Source organism: Ixodes scapularis, unplaced genomic scaffold, assembly GCF_016920785.2.
Source record: "Ixodes scapularis isolate PalLabHiFi unplaced genomic scaffold, ASM1692078v2 PGA_scaffold11__112_contigs__length_91849675, whole genome shotgun sequence".
NCBI classification, from domain to species: domain Eukaryota; kingdom Metazoa; phylum Arthropoda; class Arachnida; order Ixodida; family Ixodidae; genus Ixodes; species Ixodes scapularis.
The window spans coordinates 54,715,131-54,736,815 of NW_024609837.1; the positions used below are offsets into that span (position 1 = coordinate 54,715,131).

The 21,685-nt window shown below is 48.7% G+C and overlaps 1 protein-coding gene across 1 annotated transcript in view; it reads left to right on the forward strand.

Moving 5' to 3' along the window:
- The window catches only part of LOC120836566 (AF4/FMR2 family member 1), a 228,382-nt gene extending 207,565 nt beyond the window's left edge, over window positions 1-20,817 (forward strand). The window contains exons 4-6 of the mRNA XM_040499134.1: window positions 11,013-11,249; window positions 15,357-15,486; window positions 20,530-20,817. Coding sequence (XP_040355068.1) covers window positions 11,013-11,249; window positions 15,357-15,486; window positions 20,530-20,730 — 568 coding nt within the window. The 3' untranslated portion in view covers window positions 20,731-20,817. The remainder of the gene's footprint in view (window positions 1-11,012; window positions 11,250-15,356; window positions 15,487-20,529) is intronic.
- Window positions 20,818-21,685: the final 868 nt, after the last annotated feature.

Consider the following 21,685-nt stretch of genomic DNA (forward strand, 5'->3'; position numbering starts at 1 on the left):
TTCCTGCGGAGTGACATGAGTTCCAGGCAGAAGGTAGAAGAAGGGGAAGATCGCTTAAAGAAGACAGAAGAGAAGGAATGAGAACATTCTGACAGCAGAAAGGTCAATGCGTTAAAGGAAAAGAAATATCGAATTAAGTGTAAAGAAAAGAAAAACCCAAGTCAAGTGTAAAGAATTAAAAAATCTAAGTTATTTTAAAGAAAAAGAAAACCCGGAATCAAGGATTAGCAGAAAAGGAAAAAGAGGAATTATTAAATGTTGCTAGTTCAGCGGTCCAAATGTTATGTCTTTTTTTTTTTTTTTGTGTTCTCTTTGATGCTTGGGTAATTTAGCAATACGTCTATATGGGTATTCCCCTCACCAGAGCCGTATATGCAGAGTTTGGTCATTTGTTGAGAAATATAGGAGACAAATCAGGTGGTGCCATTGGCCGAAAGCGGGCTAAGCGTGTTCCAGGGCGTCTTCGGAAATTCGAATGTGGCCAACCAGAAGCCGGAAATAATACCCTGGCGATGGTCGCGACAAACAAACTTGATAAGCGCATCGGAGTAACACTCGGTGACTGAAAATATAGTGGCCGTGATGTTTCAATCAACGTCATCCAAAATCATGGTGGAAGAGTGCGACTAGCGGAACGATCGACATAATCAGTACGCCAAGCGCCGAGGGCCGGGAATCTGCCATCCGAGCGGTCACACACTGCCTGAGCAAAACAGAGTTGAGCGGCGCATTCGTTCCTTACATCTTCTTGCATGATCATGGTCGAAACATCACGTGCACCTTATTTTCAAGCATGAAAAGTTAATATACTTCACTCTTACGCGCTTATTAAAACCATATACGAACACATACCTTTGGTCGAAACAGTTTCTCGCTACCACCGCCAGGAGATTCTTTTCGGCTTCTGGTTGGCCAAGAGAGCACGCCAAGCCCACATTCTGCGTCTGGTGCACGCCCTGGCTCTGCCCGCGCCTCCCATTGGCCAAATTATCTGTATACACGGCTCTGCCCTTCGCTGGACGCCATATTTGTAGGCGCTGTTTAGAGCACATGCTCAGAACGAGTTCACATTAATAGGGTGCCAAGACCGGCAGTCTTAAAAACGTAAAATATACGTTGCAAAAAAAAGAAAAAAAAACCTGTGGAAGTTTGTCGTCAGCACGCGCTCTGCAGCCAATGCCACAAACATGAGAGCACAAGGTCGCAGTTTTGAAAAGTTTTACCAAAAAGCGAGCACTCTAGAAATGCACGTATCAAAGCAATAGGAGTACGGGTTGGGTCGCGCGTGTAGCTTTGGCTGCAATCTCAGCTTAAGGGGGCAGAAGATCGAGCTATAGGGGGCGCTTTATCGATCTTGTCACTAGGGTGCCTACATGTCTGTCTGTCTCAGGGTGAAGACATCCATTGTTGTTCTGAATGTGCCAGCGCGTGACGCTCTCGCGCACTCGGTGCGTGACTTGGGCGGTAAAATGGCGTCCATGCATTAGCCAAAGCTACGCGCTCGAGCTGAGTGACACCGGATGGCACGCAGTTCAAGGCAGTTTGATACTTTAGCCCCATGTTCCGGATAAAAAAAACAGGACGCGGGATGGCCAAAAAAACATGCTTTTCGTGCAAGGCTCGTCAAATTATGAGGCGCTGGAGAAATGCAGCCTTCTGCGTTAAGTCCTTATTTCGAACTCTTTTTGTTCGCCTTCCGCCCATTGAAAAGCATGCGGGAAGGGTCTTAGAACGCACCTGGTGTCGCTGCGCCGCAGCGTTCTTCCGCATCAAAAAGTTCGTCTGCTTTCCTTGCCGTCACCATGGCAACGAACGCCGAATGAATAGAAGCACGCATAGTACCCGCCGCGTGAAGCTAGCAACAGCTGACGCCATTTTACGAACGCCGTCTGCTAGCCAAAGCCGAACGCGGTGTGTCAGATCAACCGCTTCCGCCGGTGCGCCGCTAGCAAAGACGACGAAGCTGAGACACGCCGACGGCGATCGAGCAAGCAACAACATTGCGGGACGACTGCAACGGCGGCATTTATTCGGATCAAAGGCCGGCTTCGCCGGTGCGCCGCTAGCAAAGACGACGAAGCTGAGGCACGGTGACGGCGAATGGGCGAGCAACAGCACCGCGGGACGACTGCAACTGCGGCATTTATTTTGATCACAGGCGCGAAATAAGCAAGAACAATTTTTATTTGAATCATAACACTCGATATCCAAGTTGGGGACCACATACCTTTGCTGGGTCTTTCCTGTGAACTTTTTACAGAGACACGGGGTGCCGCATTAAAAACACAGCTCCGTTTGCAAAATATGGGGGCCCTGAAAAGGACCGTTTAGACCGCTACCAGAACCTATAACTGACGTAACGAGCACTTGACGAGCGGTTGGCGCATAAGTCGTCTTTATGCATGCAGGCGGGTGACGGGCTCAGCGCAGCGGATCCCTCGAAGTCACCGGGGCCGTCAGAATCCTCGCCCTGTCTGCGTCGGGGCTCTAGATTTTGGCGGCCGCGGCGACGAACGACTGGAATCTATCAGTGTTTCCGCGCGCCTTGTCTCTCCTCCAAAACATGAACTTTTGCAAGGTGACCAGTGAAATGGTGGCTCTCGCGCCGTCCAGATGGAAGAGAGTTTTTGACGTGGGCCCAGGTGCAATCCACCGTATTGGTGTGCGCACCAGTGTTCGCGTCGACAAAGTTAAGCTTATGGTTGACGGTGAGGTGCGTGAAGCGAGCGTCATCTGCAAGCTTGCGATAGCCAGCCCGACAATCAGTGATTATTCTTCTTTCGGGGCGGACCCGCTCGGCTATTAGCCCTTGCAGGGTTTTAGCGGCACGGGTCTCCACGGGAACAAGAAAGCAGCACCCGCTGCAACGGGCCACACCGCCGAAAACCCACTGGCCAGGCCTTAAATACCCGCGATAGTACTTGTGCCGACCGAACGTACTCTCGTCTAGTTCTACAGTCACGCCGTCGCCACCAATCATGTCTGAATGCTTAAAGACGGCATTTACCACAACCCCCCGACAAAGGCTCGCCCAATCAGTTATTGTCTTACTTGCGATATCAGCCTCCCGCTGAATGACGGCGCACGGTAGGTTCTGGCATCCGGAGGATGATTTTCACGAGTTGGAGAAGCGTCAGGTGCGTGCGATCCTTCGAAAAGGGAACCGCTTCGTATCGAGACTTCGCCCCGGCACTGAACTTTGACCGACTCCCTCTTGGGCACCTCACGAATCATCCACACACCGCACCCCCCCCCCCCCCCCCCCCCCCGTGTAGCCATCCGCAGATCTAGCGCGGACTTGCAGCTTGTCATCGCAGCTTCGCACTCTGGACACGCACGAAAACCCAGGAGCCAGGAGCAGGCCAACGCGCTGAAGCAAATTAATTGCTTCAAGAGGGTCTTTCATGGCGCCAAGAAGACGGCACAAGTTGAACGCCATGGCACTGCGATGCTCGCCTCTGGAAGAATAAAGCGCCGAAGGGGAACTGCGCGCTTCTTTGCATTTATTATATTTATTTCATCCGCCATTTTATACCTCGTGACACAATTCTAACAAACTCATTGGTTGATCGGTCGGACCACACCATCGCGTGACAAAAAAAAACAAAAAAAACGCCCAACGTATGTTTACGGACGGCATCGTCACAGAGAAGGGAGCAGTCGAACCCAACAACAAAATGAAGTAACAAAGTGAATAAAAATAAAAAAAATAAGAAGGGAGCCGTTGGAGTTTCGGACGGCGTCTTCTTTGATGAGAGGAGCTGCTCTGGCCAGAGCAGCCGTGCTGCTCTGGCTGCTCGGAATATTCCTTTTTTATTCTTTTTCTTACTCTACTCGGTGCCACGACCCTTATTTGAAGCTGATTTGTTAAAATAATAACAAACAACGCGTTGGAACGGAGGAGGTAGAGAGTCTTGGCGTCAGAATTTGACGTGGTAGAAAAGAAAAGAAAATAACGAATGCACAATACATACCGTATGCCGAGACCGTTACACTCCGCACTTGGCGAGGCCTTATGACGCAGCCGACGACCGTTAGGCTATTTATTTTGTTTCTTTAGATTTTTTATCGTGACGACTACTCCACTGTGCCTCGGAGTCTCCAGCGGAGATCCGGCAGTTTTTAATTATTATTATTATTGTCGTTTGAAGGGTACTCTTTCTATGCTGCTTCGTTCCTGACGCCATAAAAATATGGGGCGGGATTACTTTGCACCACGCATAAAAAAAATGAAAAAAAATGCATAAAGACGACTTATGCGCCAACCGCTCGTCAAGTGCTCGTTACGTCAGTTATAGGTTCTGGTAGCGGTCTAAACGGTCCTTTTCAGGGCCCCCATATTTTGCAAACGGAGCTGTGTTTTGAATGCGGCACCCCGTGTCTCCGTAAAAAGTTCACAGGAAAGACCCAGCAAAGGTATGTGGTCCCCAACTTGGATATCGGGTGTTATGATTCAAATAAAAATTGTTCTTGCTTATTTCGCGCCTGTGATCAAAATAAATGCCGCAGTTGCAGTCGTCCCGCGGTGCTGTTGCTCGCCCATTCGCCGTCGGCGTGCCTCAGCTTCGTCGTCTTTGCTAGCACCGCACCGGCGAAGGCGGCCTTTGATCCGAATAAATGCCGCCGCTGCAGTCGTCCCGCGGTGTTGTTGCTTGCTCGATCGCCGTCGGCGTGTCTCAGCTTCGTCGTCTTTGCTAGCGGCGCACCGGCGGAAGCGGTTGATCTGACACACCGCGTTCGGCTTTGGCTAGCAGACGGCGTTCGTAAAATGGCGTCAGCTGTTGCTGGCTTCACGCGGCGGTACCGTGCGTGCTTCTATACATTCGGGGTTCGTTGCCATGGTGACGGCGAGGAAAGCAGACGAACTTTTTGATGCGGAAGAACGCTGCGGCGCAGCGATACCAGGCGCGTTCTAAGGCCCTTCCCGCATGCTTTTCAATGGGCGGAAGGCGAACAAAAAGAGTTCGAATTAAGGACTTAACGCAGAAGGCTGCATTTCTCCAGCGCCTCATAATTTGACGAGCCTTGCACGAAAAGCATGTTTTTAGACCGGAGTTTGGAGATAGTTTTTTTTACAACAACATGGGTCTAAAGTATCAATGTGCCCAGTTCAAAATGCACAAGAAAACGATTGGGCGGAAAAATGGCTGAGATGTCACCACTCAAGCAAAAGCGCGCGTGTGTATGCAGGCACTCTACTTGTCACCACAGCCCGGTGTTTATTATAACACAGCAAAACAACAAAATCGAACCTCGCCTAGCGCGGTGTAAGCACGAGCGCTTCACTCTGACCAGTGCTTTGCTCACACGACGAGGGACCTTGTTGTCTCCACAACTGAACCGTACCACTAGAGGCGTGACTGTTCGATCTCCTCCCCAATAGACCTATAGGAGGTATTCACTGGACGCCATATTTGTGGGTGCTGTTTAGAGCGCATGCTCAGAACGAGCTCACATCAATAGCCTGCTAGGACCGGCAACCTTGATGGTGCTAAATGCACGCTCCAAAAGGATTGCGGAAGCTCGCCGTCAGCTCGCGCTCAGCAGCAGCGCACACGGATATGGCCGCCAGTGAATACTCCCTATAGGAAGTGTTCACTGGCGGCCATAGCTGTGTGCGCGACTGCTGAGCGTATGCTGACGGCGAGCTTCCGCAGTCCTTTTGGAGCGTGCATTTAGCACCATCAAGATCGCCGGTCTTAGCAGGCTATTAATGTAAACTCGTTCTGAGCATGCGCTCTAGACTGCACCCAGAAATATGGCGCCCTTTGAATACTCCTTATTGCTATATTACCCAACATCAAGTACAATGCAGAGATCGGTGTTCCACACGCCGCACGTGCTGGCGTCAGCAGTATAGTAACTTTTCTAAAGCAAATACCTAAAACAAACGGCATCTTGCTCGCGCGTTCGTCAACGCTTTATTTTGGGTATTTACTTTGAATCTTTTATACGGGAAAGGCGTGCGTGTGTGGCGCGTGGAACACCAATCCCTGCATTCTCCTTGATGCTTGGGTAATATAGCAATACGTCTATAGCCGCCGAAGGCCAGAAAGAGCCTCCGTCCCGTCCTTACTGAGTGAAGACGAGTCTTCAACGGTGTACTTTTTGTCCAATCTGTGTCGCGCGCTGTCCTCCGGCGTCCCTCGCTATCTACCGGCTGTCTCAAGTAGCAGCCAGGCTCTTCAAATCGACCACTAAATTCGATTTCGTAGCCTACCGTGACACGATTTTCCGCAGCGTTGCCCACAGGTGGTGCTTTTTTTCTATAAAATTTGCAAAGAGCGAACTTACCTGAGGAAAAAGTAAAAAAAAAAGTATAACTCTTATGGAAACACGGCCAAGTCACTGGCCTTCAAACAATAGGGTACCCTATTCAAGACCGGTGGCTTCGCTGGGTTTCCATAGGAGTTAAGCCTTTGTCTTTGTTTACGTTTTCCTCAGGTAAGCTCGCTCTTTGCAAATTTTATAGAAAAAAATGCACCACCTGTGGGCAATTCTGCACAAAATCATAAAGCGATAGGTTAAGAAACCGAATTTTGCGGTCGATTTAAAGAGCCTCGCCCCTATTTGAGACACACGATATTAATGATTCCCATAGGCTGACAGTGCGATGGGAGCTACGCAGTCGCCTGACCAATCAGCCGCCTCTCTTTTATCACGTGACCCCGCTTTCTGCGCTTGGGGTGCACAGAGTTATTATATATGTATGCTAGAGGTTCACCTGACGCTAGTGTCTATGCGAGTATTTACTTGGGCCAGTTGATGGTACATTGTGACAATTAAAAGCGCCAAAAAAGACGTGGACCAGTAAAAGACAAACCAAGAGCGCACTTGCAACTGAAGTTTAATCCGAACTGATCAAACGGGAAAAAAACATATATGCCTTATCAACAAAACACCCATGTCATCTACGCACATCGTCCTGCTAATGTACATTTATTCTTACTAGCTTGGCCTATCAAAGGACTGTAAATATACCACTTCCGAATCGTTGGGGACAATCGATGGGGCGCTAACGCACATATCGTGACAGCACTTCTTTAACAAATATGCTTCTGAAATTTAACTTGTCATTTTGTTTCCGTTCCGGCTCGAAATAATTGTTTCCTGAAACTTTGGGACACAATCGCATCTATTGCAGTGCAGCGCAAGATTACCCTCGGACGACGATCTCATTGCCAGTGCGTGCTCTCTTAGTCGATCGTTTATGCAGCGTCCGGACTGTCCTATGTAAACCCTCCCACAAATTAAAGGTGCTTTGTATACCGACCCTTCCTTGCACTCCACAAATCTAGCCACATGCCCTATCTTACACACACCCACCCCTAGATCCCTCCACTCCACTCTTCCACACAGTTTACCCAATTGTTGATGCGCTGGGAGTAGTACCGGAATCCCATGTTTTTTTTCTCCCATCTTTCAATATATAAGATACAACGGCTAATCTAACATTATATCTAGACTTAACACCACTTTTTCTCCCTCCCCGAAGTTCTTGCAATAATCTTTCGCCACCCCTTTGATGAGCGTAACTGGATACCCACCGTCCCCTAATTTCTTCACTTGCCTTCCACAGTTGTCCGCTACAGTATGTCAACGAGATTTAGTTACCGATGATTTTAGGCACGTTCTAGCAACACCTCTCTTAATAATCTTGGAGTGGTTTGAGTCAAATGGTACCACAGCTTTTTTGTTTCTAGGGCAGTAAAACCAACAAACATGTGTGTCATAATCGAACCAGACGCCAGTCTTGTACACGTTACTAAAAAAAAGTAATCGATTACAATTACTATTACTCTTGGCTAAAATGTATTCGATTAGATTACTTGATTACTCGATAGCAAAAGTAATTGGACATTACTTTAGGAAGTAACTGTTACTTTTCCTATTACTTTATTGTCTGCACCTTCAGCGCTCATAACGATGAACTACTTCCAACCTATAGACGCTTTAAACACGCGCCAGATTGAGCCGCCATGGCCGACCTTCTCTTGTCTTACCGAAATGCCGAGCCACTGAAGCGGGCGTTGACGAGCCTCCCCAAAGGCCTATGCTGGGGAGAATGACACTCTAGCACCTAAAGTGGCAAGAACCTGTCGTGCTGTGGCAATGATGAAGTGAAGCGAACGGAATAAAAGGACACGAAAACTGAAGGTCGGTTATGGCGGCGCTCATGCACAGCTGCCTGAAAGCGTCTATATTTCACATTTTCACAAGTATCGGAGAAGAAAAAACGGGTTCCCTCTTCGTGGTCGTTGCACCTTCAAAATGCGGACACAAGCGTAGAATTCGTTTGAAGAAGTTTAATGATTTGGGCGTTTGCCAGTTGGGGCGGGGGGGGGGGGGGGAGTTTCTAGATTTTGCTAAGCTTAAGCAAGAGTTGTCGCTCAAAGTTTGCGTCGCTCACTTTTTTACGTTTTCTTGGAATTTCTGATTCCAAATAAAATGTATTTTGTTTTCTTGCTCTTTATGTTGTCTTGTACTGGCAACCAAGCGACAATTACTCTCTCTCGCACACACACGCGCTTCCCCTAAGTAAAGAACTTTGGCACTCCCAGCTGTAGCTTGTGCTTATTGAGCTTTAGGTTTGTTTTGCAAGCAATTTAGAGGACTTGTCTATTCTGCTTAAAATGTTCCTTTGAGATGCTGGCAACGATCAAAGATCATCAAAATAGAGATTCATGTCACCTCTATTCTCAAACTGTTCGTCCATTATGCTCTGAAGCTCCTCCGGTGCACAGTTGAGACCAAATGGCATAACCAAGAAACTATACTTGCCATTTGGCGTTGAAAGGTGCACAACTTTGAGCTTTCTTCATCCAACTGGAGTCGGTGAAACGCATGCGAGACGTCAAACAACTTCAAGACCGTTGCATTCTGTAGCTTGGCAGGGAGAGTCTCTTGCGTGTGGATCTGATAGCGCGAACGGATGATGCTCTCATTACACTCGTGAATATTAACATAGCCGTATAGGGAGTGTTCACTGGCGGCCATAGCTGTGTGCGCGAATGCTGAGCGCGTGCTGATGGCGAGCTTCCACAGCTCTTTTGCAACGTGCATTCCGCACCATCAAGAGTGCCGGTCTTAGCACCATATTGATGTGAGCTCGTTCTAAGCATGCGCTCTAAACAGCACCCACAAATATGGTGTCCAGTGAACACTCCCTATAGAGCCGCCTCGCTTCGTAACGACGACGATGGGACTGTCGTAACTTGTGGGCTTTGTCACTCTTACAATAACCTTTTCCTTTTTCATCCTCTTGAGTTCAGCTTTCACTTGCTCTTCTAATGCATTGGGTATTTTCCTGGGTGCTTAAGCACTAGGCTCGGCATCCTCACGCAGCACGATCTTGTGGAGTCCAGGGAGTCTGCTCGTACCTGTGAATGCATCTTGATACTCCTCGATGATGCGTTGTGCTGCTTCTGGCATGCTTCCTTTGCCTTGTGGCGTCACTGTGTGAATGTGAGACGTTGTACTGTTTGTACTGTTTGCACGCCTTCAGCCCCAGTATCGGGACTGCATCCAAGTCGGCAACAAAGAACTTTAGACTTCCAATCCGTCAATTAGCAGTGCATCACAGCTCACATTTTCTTATGACTGGTAGTTGTTCTCCTGAGTAGGTCGACAGCTTGGTTTTGGTCCGGTACACACTTGGTCGCGGCCCCAATTGACGCAGTTTACTCTTTGAGATGACGTTCCCTTGAGCTCCTGTGTCAAGCTTTGCAAATGTTTTGTGACGGTTCAGGTAGACTCTCTCTACCCACGCCTAGCTGTCGTCGGTTAGGATGTAGACGGAAAATGCATCCAGACAGACGTCATCGTTTTCTTCGAACAGTGCTTACCCTTGCTTACTATGCCCTCTTTGACTGGTGTGTGCATTCGTGAGATGGTTTCTTTTGTTGTAGTTAAAGTGTATTTTCACGTATGCCGAACGGTTCTGCGGACGATGACGAGAACTGCACCTTAGTCTCATGTCCGTCGCGTGTGCCTTCTCCGTTGCGTGGGCGATCTGCCGACTTCTTGAAATTTGCTCTTTTGGCGGTTCCTGGTCTCTCACTTCGCATGGCGGGAACCCCTTCTTCCTTCTGTTTCATGGCCTCTGAATGGGTCTTTGATACTTCGGCCGCCTTAGACCTGTCTATAACCGACTTTAAGGAAACGTCTCCCTCGCGCAGCAAACGTTCTCAAAGGTCGTTGTCGCGAATTCCTTGAATTAGCCGATCCTTTACAATGCGGTCGTGCGCTGTTCCGAACGAGCATTCTTGTTCCTTGAGCTTCACTTGTGCGACGAACTGGTCAAACGACTGACCTGCCTTTTGCTGTAAGCTGTTGAAGGCGTGCGATGCATGTGTGAGATTTCTTTATGGCCGAAAGTGTTCGTCGAACGCATCCAGGACATCTGCCAGTGTCCTTTCGTAGCCAGGTGCCAGTGGCGGTGACGTAAAAGTTTGGTAAATGGCGTTGGTTTCGGTGCCTCTGACGTGCAGGAACAGCAACGTGCTTGTCCCCTCTTCTTCGGTGTGATTCTTGCACGTACGCTCGAAGATCACAAACCTGCATCGCCACTGCGACCATGCCTCTGCCGGGTTGGACGTCGCCGAGAACGGAGGAATTTGTAGAAGGAATGCGGCCATGGTTTTGCTATTTCACTTCTGTCATCAGGTTATGTTCCTTCGACATAAATAAGGCCGGATTGAAATGGATTTCATGACGCGTCTTTTAATGGCAAACATTTCGGTTACATGAGGTTGGAATATATTAGACTTGGCCAACAGTGCCCATGTTTTAAGTGTGCCGAAGGTAAGTACGCAAATATAAAACAGCAATCACATAAGAAAGCTCTAAAAATACGCGAGGATAAAGGTCGCTTGAAAAGGGCAAGCAAAATATCACTAGTGGGACAACAACCAACCACCCTGTATCGTCCACGTGCTTCCGTATCTCACACGTAAAAGGGAATGCGCGTGCACGCTACATACGCACGACGTCACGGGCATCCGTCCCCGCAGGTACCCTCCGGGGCACGGTCCCTACGAGGCGTGTCCGTGCGGCTGCGTGCACAACACGGCTCTGCTGCCCGAGTGCTGCCACTGGGGGGACGCGCCCCGGAGCCGCTACTCGTGGAACGGCAGCGAGGCAGCGGGTCCTGCGGCGGGCGCCTGCACCTGCCGCCGGAGCCATCCAGCCTACTCTTCACGGCGCAAGGTCAAGTTCGCCCATAGGCCGGGCTCCAAGGAGGCCCTCAAGTGAGTGCGCTTCAACGTGCTTCCAAGTCGCTCTCTTTAAAGTCGCTGTCACTCCGCTATCATATGCTACAAAAGACAGTCTGAAGACACCATTTGAGGTGCGTTTCTTCCTTGTATGTGAACATTGGTCATACTGTCTGCAGACATGGGTATGAAACAAACATGCTTGGGCGTGTCGTCAGATGTCATCGTGTTTGCAGCGAACACCATGTATTTTGTATGTAGGACTGCGTCGCGATGCCTGTTCTTGGTGAAGTTTCGCTACGGATCCGTCTGCGTTTCGTGTACGTCGCGGGCAGCTAAATTTAAGGCTGCGGTCCCACGACCGCAACAATAATGCCGGTGCTGGCTGCAGTTCAGCTCATGTTTGCGGTACAATTGTCGTGTCTGTGCGGGAGGCGCGTCTGCGCGGGTTGGGTACCACCCTCTTGGACTCATGTGTTCAAGAAACCGGACTCCCTCAGGATGGCATCTTAAGTGTCACTTTGTTTATTGTTAAAATGAACTCTCTTGCCCTGCCCTAGTCTGTTTCATTTTTGCTGTTTGTTGACGACATCCAAATTTCAGCGTCCTCTTGTAATATGTCTGGGTGCGAGCGCCAGCTACAGCTAGCCATAAATAACCTTAACAAAAGGGCCTAGGAAAGCGGATTTAAGTTCTCGCCTGAGAAAATTGTCTGAGCCCCATTCTCTTTGAGTCGGGGCTCTCCTTGTACCTCTTACTTGCATTGTACAAAACCTGCATCCCTATCAGGAATGAACACAAATTACTGCATGTTACCTTTGATAAAAAGCTGAACCTTTTCCTCACTAAAGTCTCTAAAGACAAAATCTCTTAAAACTGCCAACCTTCTTAAAATGCTAGCATATAAGACATGGGGACCGGACAGAAAATGCCTCCTTGGGCAATACAGTGCTCTTATTCGATTTCGTGTGGACTATAGAGCTCCAGTATAAGTTTCCGCCAGACCGTCTGCGATTGGGATATTCGATCCCATCCCCCGCCTTGGCTTACGACTTGCAGCAGGAGCTTTTCGAACGCCTCCTATCCTCAGCCTGTATGCAGAATAAAACGAAACGTTGCTTGAGAGGACACGCCAGTACCTCAGTTTAACATACACTCACAACATGCTAGCCGACCGTACCCATACAAAGTACCGTTCAGTGCAGAAGTCCAGATCCTGTATTTTTGAAAACAAACTGAGCGTAGTGATACCACTGATCTTCCGTGTTAAGCATTTTCGTTCTTCTCTTCAACTGGGACTGGACGAAGTTAGCCTTATACAGAATGTATAGCAGGTTGCTTTCTGGGATGGGCAGCCAGTGGCTTGTGACTGGACATTCACAAAGTTTAATAAGCGTAGTGTGCCAACCCAAGTTATTCAACAAGAAGTTTATGAGGTCGAAAGGAACTATGAGGGTTATGCCCACTTTTATACCGATGGAGCCGAAACATTATTCGTGGGCTGCGTCGTTTACTCCGATGGCTTTGTTAATGTGAAACGTCTTCTAGCCCTTGCCAGCATCTTTACAGCTGAACTTTATGCTATTTCCGTGGCTATAGACTATATCTTGAAGAAAAGTAGAAATAAGGCAATTTTATTTCTTGTGTGTCTAAATGCTATCTGTGGAATAACCACTTTGGAAGCTTCTAGAAATCCGCCTGTACAACACCTAGAGTGTAAGCTTAACAGCGCTTCTTGGGGGCGGGGCTATATTATAAGATTTTGTTGGGTGCCGAGTAACAAGGGAATAAGGGGCGACGAGGAGTCTGACAGGCTTGCTACATCCTCGAGGGACCTTCCTCAATCTCACGCAGGCTTCCCCTACCAGGACATCGAGCCTTTAATTAAATCGTCACTCTTTGGGTCATGGCAGGCAGAATGGCATGTGGAGTGCAATAATAAGCTCCACGTGCCCAAGCCGGTCCTCGGATCCTGGGAGAGCTTTTGTTTGAGAACAGATTTCATGAAGTTGTTGATGTGTCGGCTTCAAATTGGCCACTCTTTTTTGTCACACACAAGTATTTTCGGTGCGGGGGCGATTCACCTGTGTGAATATCTGTGAGGACCAGTGGCGTACCAACTTGTTTTCGAGTGGGAGGCAAACCAGACCCCCCCCCCCAGGGCCGGGGGGCGCTGCCCTTGGTATCCCTTGGGCGCCGCCGGCAGTGTCTGCCCTGCCCAGTGGCGGCTGTTTCGGAAAGGGGGGGGGGGGGAGGGGGGGGGGGTGCGGCAGGGCAAAACACATACCCTGCCCCCTCCCCTCCCACTCTGAGAACTGGGGGGGGGGGGGGGGGGGCAAGCGCCCTCCTTGCCCCCCCCCCCCCCCCCGGTCGGTACGGCCATGGTGTGGACGCACATTCTTCATAATTTGTGGCTCTGTTCAGAAGTCAAATCAGAACGTTATAATCATTTTCCGAAATTTGTTCGGTGCCACATCCCATTTCACCAGTTCTCTTCCTGGGAAACCATCCTCTTGTCCCCTTTGAAAGACTTGTGGTTTTATTACTAGTATTGGCCCGATACACCAGATTTAGTTTTACCTGTTTCTAAAGTTGCTGTTTTGTAGCACTGCGACCATTGTAGCTTGACTGTCTTCAGCTTGGCATAATATGGCCTCCGTTGCTTTTGTGCCATAAAGCCCACAAACAGCAACAACAGCCGTCGTTCATTCGCTGTGATGTCTCTGTCGCAATATTTCACCATGCAAGATAAGTTTCTCCTCGCAAACGAACTGTCTCATTTGGGACAAAAGTAATTCCAAAGTAATGAGTAATTGTTTCAGAATTATAAAGTAATTCCTAGAATTACTGCCTTTTCTAGGCTAATTCCTAGTCTAGAAAATTAGTTATTTACGTTACTCGTTACCAGAAAAAATAATTTAATTACTCTAGTTTCATTACAGTAATGTCATTACTGTGTTCTCTGAACTGTATATGCTCCGCTTGCGGAGCAGATTATCGTAATGGTGCTCCCAGGGCGGCCATGTTGGATCCAAGGCCGCACTGTGGGAAGCGACGTGGTCGCTTCTGCAGGAGAAGGCGTTGCTGTGCTGCTGCGTGCTGCGGCGTGCGAAGCAGAGAAGATATAGTGCGGCGACACACCACGCGTGCGCTTTCGTCCTCTCATTTGTTTCCTATTCTTCTCTATGCCCTCTGTAGAACGTAACACCCGACGGAAACGTCATCCCTTTGCAAGCCGTAGCTGCGCGTTGTTGTCTGGTCCGAAGTGCCCGGATGTGCCGGTCGCGTATCACTCCGCGAGTGCCGCAAACGCGAGCAACGCGATCGTTCTCCGTGTTGTCCGCTTCCCTGACATCGGAAAGATGGTTCAAAATATCGCTCGCGTTATAAAACAACGCGATTCTACTGTACACAGTGGCCACACATCATGTTCAATGGTCAAGGAACCATCCAGTTTGATCGATTTTAATGTAGGATATATATTTTGCAAACGGAAAGCGAGAAACATGCTCCGCCCGAAACTCGGCGCCTGCAAGGTCGCTTTCCCTCGTAAAGGTTGGATCCAGCTCGGCGCACGTGAACGCGTCTCCGCCAATACAGAGTTGGCGCTCCAAGAAAAGGAACGCGATACTCTGGCTCTGTAAGATTACTGCCCGTTTCGATCCGGATCAGCATCGTACCGGCGTGTGGTGTATCACTACTGCGTGGTGGACGTTAAACACTTTAGGCTAGCGGTTGTACTGCACCGGCTAAAATGCTCATCTACAGTTGAGAGACAAGTCACTCGTTCAAGGCAGACTAACTTCAAGGCTGCATAAACATACCCACAACCAAATTCTGCGAGATTAGAGGAACTCTGTGCGAGATCAGAGCCGTATATGTAGAAAGTTTGGTCATTAATTGGTAAGAATAGGGCGAGTATAAGGGCACGGCATTGGCCGAAATTGTTTCAATGACATCCTTTAATGTGCACCACGGAGTAGTGATACACGACCACACGCCCGTACGATGCTCATCCAGATCCAAGCAGGCAGGGGTGGGGATTGAACTTAGGGTCCCTGGGTTCTGCACCGCGAGCTTTCGCTCCACGTGCTCCGAGCTGGTGTCCAGCGTCTCATTTTGTTCCCTGACACTGGTTGACAGGTCCGACCTCAACGAGGATGAGGAAGACGAGCCCGACAAGGGAGACCGGAGTCCCACCGGCAGCAAGTGCGACCAAGACAGCCTGGCGGATGCGCCCAGCAAGGACCCCCTACCAAACGGACACGTCCTGGTGAGGAAATCAGCTTCGTTAACCCTAACGCCAACAAAAAGACAATAGCTGAGTTTGTTGATGTAGAGCGCGTGCTCGCAGCGATGCATCCCCAAAGTGTCATCATCAAGATTCTCCTTCTTGGCATACGAATGAGATAAGCTCATTGTGAGCATGTGTTTTGAGTAACGCACTCATATGTGGCTTCCAGTGATCTTAAGTTTTATGTCCTGCATAGCGGTAGAAATGGGCTCGCGAGCCCATTTCTACTGCTATGCAGGCCATACCATTTCTACCGCGAGCCAGTGGCTTCGGACACGGCCGCACTGCATGCACTCTCACTTCTTAGCGGCCTCTCCTTTGATTCATAAAATTTACCCATTGGTTCCGGTGCAGCACTGCAGCTCAGTAGGTTGGAAGAGTCACTGGAAGGCAGGTGGCCTGATTGGCCTGATTCTGGCCTGATTGGCCAAAAGCCGACATCACGACATCACGGCAAAACCAAACACAGCTCTTGCGTTTTCAAATATGCGACTTTCCTTTAATGTATAATAATGTAGGTGTTGCCTACCGATACGGGTGAAATGCTGGGGCACAATTACTCTCGAAGTGCCGGAGTTTATGTGCAGTTAAACGCGAGTCGACAATGGCACATGGAAGAAGTATAGTGGGCCGGTCATCCCGTTCCAACGGCTCCTCGCATTCTTAGGCTTTTTAAATTATCCGCGAGCCGGGAGGGACATGCTGCACTCTGCACTAGCAGGCCGCCAGACACTGAACGCGGCAGACTGCACTCTGACTTTTCTACAAGCCTAGGCAGGCCCTTATGGCTGCTGGAGGTCCGTGTTTCAAAGGGGGCTCACACGAAGAGGAATGGGTGCGACGAAAGCGAGCGCTGAGTTTATTTTCACGCTGTCCGGCCGAGATGCCCTACTTCGTCAACGGGGCGATCGAACCCATGCCACTCCTCTTCCTGGCCAACCAGGTTTCATAATACAACGCGAGCAGTGTTGCGTACAGGGATTTTCTGAATAGTCTAGACTTCCAGGTTCCACAACTATGTCCGGTGACGAGTTAAAAGCCCAGCCCTTACAAAAAGGCGATCTATTGAAATCCACATTCCATGGGCGTACCAACCGGGGGGGCAAGGGGGGCACTTGCCCCCCCAGTTTTCAGAGCGGGGGGGCAAGGCATGTGTTTTGCCCCCCCTGAAACAGCCGCCACTGGGCAGGGCAAACACTGGCCGGCGGCGCCCGAGGACTGGCAGGCGATAGAAACCCGAGGATTGGCAGGCGAAACACTGGCAGGCGATACAAACCCTAGCAACGGCGCTCACGCCGGATTGGCAGGTTTGTGGAGATAGGCGCTGCCGCCGTCAACATATGCAGTGGTTACAATGCGAGTTTCCGAAGCGGTAGCGTAACTTAGTTGTAAGATGTCTACCTCATACGTAGCAGACCACGGTTCTATCTACGCTTTAAACTTCTATTTTTTTTGTTTTTTTTTGTTTTCGTCGAACATTTTGTATTGTGGAGGCATTTGGCGATATTTACATTTTTTTTTTTTACAATTAGCGCTGAAAGAAAAACGAACGTTGTGGACGCGCTGAACTAAATATTATGGGACTCTCTTTACGGATGTGGATGGGGGATAGTGGGGCTTGGGTTGCCGGCTGCAAAGCGGCGTGTGCGGGGGTATAAGGGGGGAGGGGGTTAACGCTCGTTGAGTGATATACGCGCCGTCCGAATTCGATATTTAAGTTTCCGCACGTTGCCGAACGGCCAATCCGGCGTGAGCGTCGGTGCTAGAGGGCCTATCACCTGCGCCGTAAAAGTTGGTGATGGACCGAATCTGCCGAGCTTCAGATGCGGCAAATTTCCGCACATGCCGAAATTTAGAAGGTAAGTTCGACAAAGATTCGATAAAAATTCGGCAAATGTCTGCGCACGCGCACGAACGCGACGGGGCCATGGATCGCAAATGGACGCCGCGCAGTTGCGCGGTTACCATCGCTTTAGTACAACCAGCGGTTACGGCGAGGTCTGGAGTAGGCGGCACGGTAACTGGGCGTTCGTGAGCTTTTGCGAGTGTGGTTGTCTTCAATATTTTCTGCCTCAAAAACAGAAGTCGACGAGTAATTTACGCGGCTCGCTGCGAAAGTGACAGGCGGTGCATTCTGGATAACGTGATTTTCATTTGATCTTTCCATTCATGAAACGAGGTAGTTGAAGCATTGACTGACAACTGGACAATTACGCTCAGTGCCCGCAGCCCACTGCCGTCAAACGGGAGAGTCACGAAGCTTGCCAGAATTAGGGCTGGGAAGTCGATCCAGTAACCTATCGATTAATCTACTAATGATTTAATCGTGATTAATATTTAACCGGTTAATCGGTAAAATTTTGACGAAACTAAAACGGTTGAAAGTCAGCGCTATCACCACGCAGAGAGGACGAGTACATCTGTATGAAGAGCCAACTTTAGGCTAAATTTTAGCCTAAAGTAAGCTGTAGGGGCGAGATTAGTAACCTCAGACAATTGGATTAGCTTACACGTGTCCCGTCTAGTTCAACGCCGTTTGAGTGTCTGTTTAGCGCAGCGGAGGCAATTGTGAACAATCAAGGAAGGTCGCTCTTGCCGGAGAATATCAACGAACCTCTTTTCCTCGTGCAGATAAAGTAATGACCTGTGAGCGTGAGTGTCTTTGAACTGTTCCGAATTACACATGGAGGCCGATTCGAAATCCAGATGGTATATTCCGCCGTTTGTCACAAATTCAACAAAATCAAAAACCAATTTTCTTTTTTTTTTATACTTTGTATGAGAATGAACGAGGCCGATTAGTTGATTAATTAATCCATTGAAAGGTCGCGATTAATCGGGTTAAACGTTTTAATCGACGCCCAGCCCTAGCCAGAATGTATGGGATGCAGCTGGCATCCTCGTCATAATGGGATACATGTTTTTCCCCTTCTTTTTTCTTTTTACGCACTTTCTGTAATGCGTATATTCTGTACATTTATTTGTCTGTTTGTTTTTTCACATGTGGTGGCGGACTGGCAGGCGCTCTGAGTAAGGGTTTTCAGCTATCTGCCTAGCCCCGCACACCACCACATGGGCCCCTCCCAATATGTGCAAATAAAATTATTATTTTTATTATAAAAATCCTATTTTCGGCTTACAAGTAGTTTGTGCCAAAACAGAATAATATTGCGTTTTAGTTCGCATTATTTCGCGATTTTCATGTATCTGCATAAAACTAAACACAGTACTTTCATGCTCGACGTTGGATATCCGATTTTCCTAACTCTCCCCATCTTCTTGAACGTCCGTGTGTGTCCTAACACCAGAAACCGGAATTTGAAAGGCTAAAAACGGCACGTTGCGAATATGGAACGCGCACTTTCTTGCCAAACTGACGTCAAGTGGCTCAGATCGAAAAACATGCATATTTACAATATTGCTATCTCTTCAGGTGAAGGCTCAGCAACCGTTGCAATCGTATTCGCGCACGAAACGGCGACTTACAGATAAAGTAAGAACGTAGTGATTGCTTTTATTTTAAAAATGTAAACACACATCCAGGCCTGCGCTGATGAAGTCTTAAAATCAAAACTCTCGTAGCGTGATTCATGACTGCGGCGGCTGCTACCCAACCTCGTTGTCACGCCACTTTCTGGAAGCAGACACTAAAATTGCAAAAGTAAACACACAAAAGCGACACCGATACAATTATCTTGCAGAATATCACCTTATTTAGTAATAACTGTGTCAATAGGCACTACTAGTTGCTTTTAAGTTAAGAAGAAAAAACAAACAAAAAAACGTAAACCTTTTACCAAATCTTTGTCGAATATTTGCCAAATCTATAAAAAAGTTCGGCAAAAGTTCGGCTCCGCCGAATCGGCGCCGAACTTTCGATTCGGCAAAAGTTCGGCCCATCACTAGTAAAAGAGTAGAAATTTGCGACCGGAGGGGGGGGGGGGGGGGGGGGGGGGAGGGAGGGAGGGGAGGGGAGGGGAGGGGAGGGGAGGGGGAGGGGGGGTTGTCTTGCCCCCCCCACTCAAAAACAAGTTGGTACGCCACTGCCACATTCTAATGACTCTTTCAACGTCCTCTTTATCTCGTCGTATCAACAGTTTTTCAATATGTTTTCCATAGACATTCTTCTAGCCGAAGTTTATAGAATGCAGAAGTTGGAAATGCTATGGAATTTCGGTCACCACATGTCAGTGTGCCGAAAACCCATGCAGCATGCTCGCGATGGCACCTTTGGCAGGCGTTTAGTCGTTCGGTGCTCGTGAAGTAAGCACGAGCGATTGCAAGCCTGCCAAAGATACCCTTGCGTGCATGATGCTCGTGTTTGAGCATAGCCTCCTTTATTATACAAACCCTGACAAATCGCGAAAGACTCTGGTTTGAGGCTTGTCGCTGTCGTTTGTTTCTGTCTGTCGCTCTAGTGGGACACGGGCATTAGCTTGACAAAAAACCCGAGGCTGCGGATAGAAACGATACATGCACCAAAAGGTCTCAATTTGATGCATTTTATGCTATGTCGGGGTTTTTGCCATGCTTCAAACAGCACCTCGATTGTCGTCAGCCGGTGATAAAAAAAAAATACAGTTGGAAATTGTGGTCGTACCAATCAGCACATTTTTGCCGAAGTTGCGAAATTAGAGCAAGAAGCGAGTCATTCGGTTCTTTCTCTCTGGTGGATTTTAAATGCTCACACCTTAAAAGTATTTTCGCTGTATTTTTTGTCGCTCGTCGGTTATTCAGAACCGCATAAGCTAATTGTAGTACATTAGAATCTGCCTGATGGATGGATCAGTCACCCTCGATCACACGCTGTATGTTGATTATCGCACTATCTGTCACTTGATTCGTCAATTGTCACATTAGAGGCCAGTAGTTATCCGTAACAATAGGAAGAACCGTGTTTGTCGGGGATCAAGACCGTTTATGTGTGACCAGGCCACTAGACAGCTGATTCCCTCTGGTCTGCTGGGCAGCCCTAACCAGATATATTTATTCTCTTTTTTTGTATTTCTTTTTCTCTATCAGGCCGAGAACGGCCTCTTGGAGAAGCAGCAGGCCAACGGCGTCCCTTACGCCTGGGAGGAGTGGCAGCAGTACATGCGGCAGAAGACTCTTCGGTCCCGCCGCAAGAGGGCCCTGTGCATGGGGGTCATCGCACTGTCCATCATACTCTTCGTGGGCGTCACCGTGTCCGTGGGACTCGCCTACCTCCGAAAGAAGTTCTGACGCCCGTCTTCCTTCGTCTCCGCCCGTGAGGACCGTGGTAGACACTCCCGAACGGATGCGGCCTGTCAGAAGAACTGCGGGTGTACGGTACGCAGGTCTCCCAGCTCTCTGTGTCCAACCTAAACTAGAATGAGACTGGCTCGTGTTTCTGTTGGATTCCACAAGGAACGTCTGGGTTATCTCAGTCTGCGAATTTCCGAAGTGGCAGCGTCTATTGTTAGTTCCATGCGCAAGGTGTTGACGTTTTGGAACGATGGCAGCGGGTGAGAAACTGCCCAAATAAGTGATTGGCTGCTTCCTTTGCAGTCATAACGCGGCTCGTCATATAGGAAATACAAAAAAAAAACGCAGATTAGCCGCCATCTTTGAGGCTTGGAAACGAAGATAGCGTCGGGTTTCTTGACCAATATTTCCCATGTACCAAGTTCACAGTGCTAGACATAAAGATTTAATATTCTCAGTTTACTGACTCCTCTATAGCGTACTATCCGCAAATCTTCTATGGGAGAAGATTGTACTGTTAAGGAATGTTTGAAAGGTACTGAGTCATTGGACAATATTTGTGGACATCGGGCTACAAAATAGTTTTGCCTGCCCCGGACTGCCGTAGCAGAGAGTCTTGGTGAACTTGATGTAAGGGAATCTATTATGTGAGGAACAGTCTTCTAGCAATGACCATCACAATGGCTCACGGCACAACGCGAGGCGAGAAGCATCTGCCTTGTTCGTTGTTGTTTTCGAGAAAACAAGAGATACAACAAACGACATGGGAAGTCCACTAGCTTCGCTCCTGCAAGAAGAAAACCTGAGCTGGTCAACGTGGGGTAATTTTTAATCGAACAATTCCAAGATCACTGTTCACTCAGTATGATGTTAAAGGTATATCACCTGTGGCACTACCCGGATATGCTCTTGCTCCCATCGTGAGAAGACTTTGAACTGATTCTTTCAAGAT